Raw genomic sequence first — 8,198 nt, 5'->3', positions numbered from 1 at the left:
TGAAAATTATTTAATAAAGAAGAGTTCAAATAGTGATCATATTATCATTGAACTGCCAATATTATATTGTAAAACAGTTAGGGAGTTGAATCCATTTTTATAGAAGCAGAAATATAATCTATGATTATGGTTTGGACCCTCTAAAACTGTAATCTACCCTTCCACTTTCCCCTCTCTTGGTGAAGATATCTTCAACGCCGATACGATTTTTGAAATATAAGATTCCACTTTTGTCTCTCTTGTTGAAGATATCTTCACCAAGAGAGGCAAAAGTGGAATCTTAAATTTCAAAAATCGTATCGGCGTTGAAGATATCTTCACCAAGAGAGGGGAAAGTGGAATCTTACATTTCAAAAATCGTATCGGCGTTGAAGATATCTTCACCAAGAGAAGGGAAAGTAGAATCTTAAATTTCAAAAATCGTATCGGCGTTGAAGATATCTTCACCAAGAGAGGGGAAAGTGAAAAGGTAGATTACAGTTTTAGAGGGTCCAAACCATAATCATAGATTATATTTCTGCTTCTATAAAAATGGATTCAACTCCCTAACTGTAAAAGCCATCAACTTTTTAAAGAAATTTGGAAGATGATTATGACGTCATACGATACAATAATCAATGAGAGGCCAGCATAAATCGTATGACGTCATAATATGTGGAGGGATTTTAATCATCTTCAAGTTTTGACTAGTAAACAAAATAAAGGAACGAGATTTTACAGAACAGTTTAAAGAAATTCTATATAGAATGCATTTTAAGTAATTTAATCTTTTATTATTGTTAAATTTTATAATCTTGTTATTTCAGACAACCACTGAGTATGATCACATATGATATGATTCTTTTTAACTCATGAAAAAGGTATTTTTTTAAAAATATGATGATACACAAAATTACCCCTCAGTAGATTAGTACAATTAGTGGCTGAAACGTTTTGACACTCAACTAAATGAACCAGCTAATCAAAATTATATAAAAGTCCCTACGATTTTCAACAAATAAGAAAACGTTAATCTAAGACTTTGAAATCTTTGCTATTGATTTGATGATTAACTTGGTGCCTTGAAATTGATCGAGAAGCAGATAGTACAGCCAAATAAAAAATTACGCCATGCCATACAAGTGACCAATGATAGGCCAGTATAGATTGTAATTGACAAATAGTAAAATGTATACTGGCCTATTATTGGTCATTTGCATTGTATGACGTCTTTTTTATTAGGCACTATATGCTGCTTTAATGTTGCTGAACCCTATTTTTATTTTTCAGGCTTTGCTTTTATTTTTCTTGTTGTTGTTCTTGTGAAATTTATATAATGTTTGCTGTACTTAGTTGATATTTTATGCATTATCTTGGTTTAAACTTAGTTTCTAAACAGAACTTTGGCCTCTTTCAGGTTCAAAATATGACGGAAGTTCTTTTTTTTTATGGAAGTTCAAACATGTTTAAAATGGACGTACGCACATTCTTATAACGATTATAGAGTTGTTACGCTTTCTAAATCGTACCCAACTACTACAGGAATCACCATGCAAAGTTTGAAATCGATAGGATTATTATAACATGTCTAAATTAACGAAAAGAGTTAAACTTTACGAACGGACCGACCGTAATTATAAAAAGGCTTCGTTTTAAAAAGGACTACCTCATTATCTGAGACCTGATTTAAACTTTGTTATATAACAAGTATTTCAAGATTTCCTGTTATGACATTGTTGGTCATTTTCCACATTTTGCCTGTCGAACACTGAAACTCCTCCTTAATGTAAAAATTAATTTGAAAATAAATTTATATGTCTAAATCCTACGGGACTCATGCCTACGGTTCCCTACTTTGTTATATAACAAGTATTTCAAGATTTCCTATTATATCATTGTTGGTCATTTCCCACATTTTGCCTGTCGAACACTGAAACTCCTCCTTAATGTAAACATTAATTTGAAAATAAATTTATATGTCTAACTCCTACGGGACTCATGCCTACGGTTCCCTAAACCTGCACGGCTACCCAGTAACCAATAAAACTTAACCAACAGATCTATAGTATAGATGTATATACAGACAACTACCTCCCTTCTTTTTTCAAAGACCTCTTTCGTCTTTCGTCTGCTTCTAAATTATTTTCTGCTACTTTGCTGCGTTAATATTAGCGACACCATTGGTTGATTTTCAATGACCCAATAGAAAGCGAAGCGATGGAGAGATACAGTTATTTATCTCTTTCTCCCTCTAGTGTTTTACTCTAATACTTAACCTAATACCTAATATGAAAAGTAATATATAAACAAACAAAAATTTATTTTCAATTAATTAAAAAAATACAAAGTCGTGTGGTGTTAGAGCACAAAAAGACACTTTAAAGGAAAATCCCACATTGTTTAATGCAAACCCTGCAATCCTAACCCAAATACTATTCTCAACAGAGAAACCGTGGAAAGACAATTAAAGAATATTTTTTTTTTTCAATCTTATTATTATATCTTGGCTTACAAATGCAAATTGAGTAGACAGGGTTGTAGATTTATTTAGTCATTCTAAATAGATTCTAAATGTAAAGAGAAAGAGAGGGGGGTAAAACTTAAAATCTTAATCATAAACATACCTTAGACCTAAATACCAGTCTTATAGAAAAATAATAAGAGGAAGCAGACAATTTAAGAATTCACTTTCATTTTACCTAAGTTTTAGAAATATTGGGTTAAAACCAGACAATGAACAATAAATTGATGTACAGAACATTTTATTATGATTTACAAATTACCCTTTCTAACGAATATAATTATCTTTAAAAATATACAAATTTTGCATGTACAGGGTCTCCGTCCGACCTTGTTAAAAGTTTAAACTTTAAATAACCCAAACACAACTGAGACTTTCCTTACCTTTTAGTAAAAGTTAAAAAAAATTTCTATATACACGAATATCTATATTGCAGCTTGTTACATGTGAATTAAAAAAATATATATGTTTAGATCAATGCCATAAAGAAAAAATGGATAATGTTTATTTTGATGAATTTAGTACATACAGGTAAACAATTCAAAGAAAAAGTTCGGTGCTCAACAAAAAAATTGACTTTCTAGCACTAGAACCACGCCTATTAATTTTTAATGATATTAAAAATAAGGTTACAGTATTTTTTCCTCCAACCTAACACCTTATACGATGGGCCCTAAGTATACTTACTGTGTAATAGCCCTGCAACCCATATATAAACCCCTTCCCCAATTTTTCAATTCATATCAAAAATAAAATATTTTAAAGTAAAAAGTAATACATAAGACACCCATATATAGGTGACGGAGTATATAATGTAATAATCTTTATTAAACTTTAGGTATTTCAGAGTCAGCTGACCGTGACCAAGGTTTGAAAGAGAATCACACAATAATTGTAAAAGCCAATACAACTAAAAATATCATGAAAAACAAACATACATTAAACGTTAGTTTAGCATTGAAATTCCAAGCTAATACAACAGAATCTTCCCTAAATATACAAAATTCATCTTTAGAAACTATGGCTTTAATTACAAACTTAACAACAGTAAAACCAGTTTCAGAAGCATTATTATTACAAACAACAGTAGTGATGTTACCAACCAATCAAACAACTAGAAAACCGCCATTAAATTTAACAACAGTTGTAATAACAACAACTACCCCATCTACTTCAAAGCCAGCAAATAATTCAACAACAACTTTATCATTAAATACAACATCAGCCAAAGCTACAACAACAACCCCTTCTACTTTAGTAAATTCAACAACAACAGTGCCGGAAACACAATCATTAGGTGAGTAACAATGTACATTTTTCTTAAAAACCCGCGACCGTTGCTAAACAAACACGTAGCGTATCCGCTCGCCGTCGAGTTCGAATCTCGGCTTAACACCAAATCATAACTAAGGACATTTAAAATGTATTAAAAGCTATTGATCCATCTCAACGTTTGAAATGATTCTTAATTCGGCTATGTCAGTGAATGGCATAAACAGTATGGGAATGCCTTAGCCCAAAACAGGCGCAACTCAAAGGTCGTGCAATTAAAGAGTTGGTTGTCTGATGGGTGTTACTCAACCTAATGTCCTGCGTGTTTGGACAGAAAAGGAGAGATTTGGCTCCCTCTAGTTATCCTTGTCATTTACAGCCAGGGACTAAGGGAGGGGAAAATGGATCGAATATTCAATCTTTAGGAGTCTCAGACTTTGGGGACTGGCTTAAAGGGAATGTGCAAGAATTTGGCAGTTTCTGACTGAGTTTGGGGACTTGCGCAAGAAATGCCGTTACTCGCTATGTTAGTTTTGAATATATATAGTTTTGCAGACAGAGAGTAGTTCAAATATAAATACACGGCCCCCCTCCCATACTATATTTCACTCCCTTCATCCCCACCTCCTTTTTAAAAGTAGACGAGAAAGGGAAATGGAGAAGGGAGGTGGGGGAAATAAACAGGATAAAAAGGGGCAGGAAGGCATGCGGGTCATATACTTGCCCATCCAGCTACATGCCTGCCTGCCCCTTTTTTCGTGTTCACAATACTTGCCCCCAAATCTCTTTTCTCTTTTCCTGGCATCTGAAGAGATCCAGGGAGATATTTCTAGTAATTAATTACAGAATGGTTATGTCAGTCTGTAATACTGTTAATCTTATTTTCAAATGATTGCTTTTTTTTCTTAGAACTATTTTCTTAGTTTATGGTTTTCTAGATTTAATCAACAATCACTTTACAATTTCCACTATATTTTCGGGATTATTCTGGTTTTCATGGCCTTTCTTCAAAAACTCTTAAAATGAATTAATTGCCCATTGTCCCCTCCCTTACTCCCTGATTTACAGCAGCCTTGCCCGTATGATCTAATTAATGGACATTTTCTAAGACAAGAATAACTTATAACTTTTTAAAATCATGTTTATAGTTAAACTAAAACAATTGTTTCTTTTAGGATGGGAAATACCAACATTTAGGTTATTGATACATTAATTTAATATTAGTTATTTGTTGCATCGTTTTGTAAACAGCTTTATTTTATATAAACTGGTTTTAATCTTATGATTGTATATTTTTATATTCGTAGAAAAATGGATATAAACTGCACTACGTAATTTTTCAGTATGGCTAAGAATCAGTTCTAGTCCATCGGAAATTTATCGGTTTCGAAGCCATACTGAAAAAGTTTTTAAAACAATTCATGTATCAATGTATCAGTACTCTTGGTGGAATTTTTGTTCTTTCCTTAATCATCACTGCTGCAATATTTACAAAGGTAATTAGAATATTTATTGCTTATTGCTTTAGGTCCTGTTAGGTTAGGTTATATTGGGTACTAGGAAGCCCAGTTTCAGTGCATAAAAGCGAAGCACTGAAACGGTAGTACAAACTAAAGGGTGAGCAAAAAAAATGCGTACCTTTTTTTAAATTAAAATTGCGCGGCTTTTGTTAATAGTAGAAAAATGTTACGCATATTGTTAGAACCGTTAGGAAGTCTATTTTTTGGAAATATAAAAACGATTCCTGTGCTACGTATAGTTTAGGAGCTATGTGGTAAAATGTCCCAACTGGCTTAAAACTTGACTTGCGAGTAAATCATTAAAGATGAAATTTTTCCACTTTTCTCACATTTATCAATACAGCTCCTAAACTAAAAATAGCACAAAAATCGTTAGAACCGCTATGAAGTCTATTTTTTGGAAATATAAGAACCATTACTGTGCAACTTATAGTTTAGGAGCTACGTAGAAGAATGTCCCAACTGACTTAAAACTTGACTTGAGAGTAAATCATTAAAGATAAAAAAAGTGTGTGCAAAAATGCGGACATTTTTAAAATTCAAACTGCTCGGCTTGTGTGAATAGTAGAAAAATGCTATGTATATCGTTAGAACCGTCATAAGCTCTATTTTTTGGAAATATAAGTACGATTTTTGTGCTATTTTTAGTTTAGGAGCTGTATTGATAAATGTGAGAAAAGTGGAAAAATTTCATCTTTAATGATTTACTCGCAAGTCAAGTTTTAATTCAGTGGGGACATTTTACCACATAGCTCATAAATTATACGTAGCACAGGAATCGTTTTTATATTTCCAAAAAATAGACTTCATAGCGGTTCTAATGGTATGCATAACGTTTTTCTACTATTAACACAAGCTGAGCAACTAGAATTTTAAAAATGTACGTATTTTTATTTGCATACCCTTTACTTTAATCTTTAATGATTTACTCGCAAGTCAAGTTTTAAGCCAGTTGGGACATTTTAATACGTAGCTCCCCAACCATACGAAGCAGAGGAATCGTTCTTATATTTCCAAAAAATAGACTTCATAGCGGTTCTAATGGTATGCATAACGTTTTTCTACTATTAACACAAGCCGCGCAATTTCAATTTCAAAAAGGTACGCATTTTTTTGCTCACCCTTTACTAGAGGAATCACCATGCAAAGGTGAAATCGGTAGGACAATTCTAACATGCCTAAATTAACGAAAAAAGCTATCCGTTACGGACGGACCGACCCTAATTATAGAAAAGCTTTGCTTTTAAAAATATGCACTTACACAAATATAAACACAGATAAAGGAAAGTAAACAATGGCAAGACACGAGAAAAGAAAGGGGGTAAAGGGTAGAAAAATAATTTTTAAAATGAACACAAAACCAACCGTACTGTTACAAATTCTACCTACTTAGTTAGAATAGTTACTTGAACAACTAAAAAAAATACTTTTAAGCAATTTATTTTGCGGTTTCCATCAACGTGCTGGTCAAGCATAGAAAACCCCCATCCTTTATTTTGAAATTAATTGAAAATAAGGGAGTTGTAGGGGGTTAGTTTTCCTTTTGTTTTCAAATAAGGATAGGTTAGATTTTAGTGGGGTAAATAAATACCCCGCAAGGTTAATGCATAGCGAAAAACAACACCTCCTTTCGTTCAATTTACTTTTGAAAACGGATGGGGGAGGGGTCTCAGTGGTTGGTAGGCACTTCCAGGGAAAGCCCCTATTACTGTACGGATATTATGAATATCTAAAACATTTATATACATTTTCTTCAGACTATGTTAGAAGAACGTCGTTTTAGAGGCCGCTATAATCCCCACAAGCTAGAGGCATTACAGGTCAAAACTTTTATTTTTAAGTTTATTTGTTTTAATTTATGCTAATAAATTCATTGTCTGTCTTCAAAGACAATTTTGAATAAACTTTAAATTGAAACTTGGAATTTAAAGTTTAAAAAATACATACTTTTTAAAAAATAATTTACTCTTTAACTAAGGGTTATGATATTTATCTGTGGCTTACAGTGTAGAAGGATAAAGTGACTCAAAAAGTCATCCATGTGACGTCATAAAAATGAGTGGTTATCCATCTCTTTTTTTAGGGGTTTTTCTTTCCAACTTCTCCTCTCATCTCCCTCATTTTTATGACATCAAATGAGTGGTTATTCATCTCTTTTTTAGGGATATTTTTCCAAGGATATTAGGTTAAGTAACATCCATCAGACAACCAACCCTTTGATTTTACGACCTTTGTTTAAGAAGTCCTAACTGTGCATGGTAATGAGTTGCGCCTTTTTATAGGCCGAGCCCAACTATTACCATTTATGTCGCACACTGACATAGCAGCAATATGAACCATTTTTAACGTCTTTTAGTAATAACGCGTTGTCGGCCCGAGATTTGAACCTATCACCTCTCCCGCGACGAGCGAATGCGCTGCGTGTTGAGCCACGATCGCAGGTTTAGGTTTAGCAGTTAGAGAGATACTTTGGTACATACACACACAGAAAGACATCCTATAACTTTTATTTAAGGATGATTATTTAGGTGGAGAAACAATTGAAACTAGAATTACCAAATCCTGAGAGGCTCATCTAATTATATTTTATTTACATAAATTTTTTATATTTCAAATAAATTATATTGATATATTTTATCTCTTTTTTCAAAAGCGAAGCTTTTCTTTAACTAGACCCGATCCGTCCGTCCGTAACGTAAAGCTTTTTTCTTTAATTTAGGCATGTTAGAATTGTCCTATCGTTTTCAAACTTTGCACGATGATTCCTGTAGTAGTTAGGTACGATTTAGAAAGCGTATCAAATCTATAATCGTTACCATATTAAGTATTTTTTATGTGATATAATATTCCGATTTACTGTACTGATTCCTATGACAATAAAGTACAATATTATAAGAAAAGCCTCT

At 32.7% G+C, this 8,198-nt stretch overlaps 1 protein-coding gene across 2 annotated transcripts; it reads left to right on the top strand.

The window, feature by feature from the left end:
- Positions 1-783: 783 nt before the first annotated feature.
- Positions 784-7,924, top strand: LOC145312719 (uncharacterized). 2 transcript variants are annotated; one of them, XM_080151971.1, is made up of 7 exons: positions 784-860; positions 2,974-3,031; positions 3,348-3,797; positions 4,948-4,969; positions 5,211-5,268; positions 7,050-7,112; positions 7,821-7,924. In XM_080151971.1, exons 1-7 carry the CDS (start codon positions 852-854, stop codon positions 7,869-7,871), a joined length of 711 nt encoding a protein of 236 aa, XP_080008097.1. In that variant the 5' UTR covers positions 784-851; the 3' UTR covers positions 7,872-7,924. The 2 variants fall into 2 exon arrangements, with proteins under 2 accessions (XP_080008097.1, XP_080008096.1); XM_080151970.1 differs by having other exon boundaries at positions 3,339-3,797.
- The last annotated feature ends 274 nt before the right edge of the window (positions 7,925-8,198 follow it).

This window comes from Acartia tonsa, chromosome 2 (genome assembly GCF_053477335.1).
Source record: "Acartia tonsa isolate MP-2025a chromosome 2, ASM5347733v1, whole genome shotgun sequence".
Classification (NCBI taxonomy): Eukaryota; Metazoa; Arthropoda; class Copepoda; order Calanoida; family Acartiidae; genus Acartia; species Acartia tonsa.
The sequence above is the reverse complement of the archived record's forward strand: the minus strand, read 5'-3'. Positions and strand labels throughout refer to the sequence as shown.

Coding starts and splice junctions, on each gene's coding strand:
- LOC145312719 (XM_080151970.1), top strand. Junction 3,032..3,338: donor GATGAATTTAGTACATACAG/GTAAACAATTCA, acceptor ATTAAACTTTAG/GTATTTCAGAGTCAGCTGAC. Junction 7,113..7,820: donor ACAAGCTAGAGGCATTACAG/GTCAAAACTTTT, acceptor ATGATTATTTAG/GTGGAGAAACAATTGAAACT.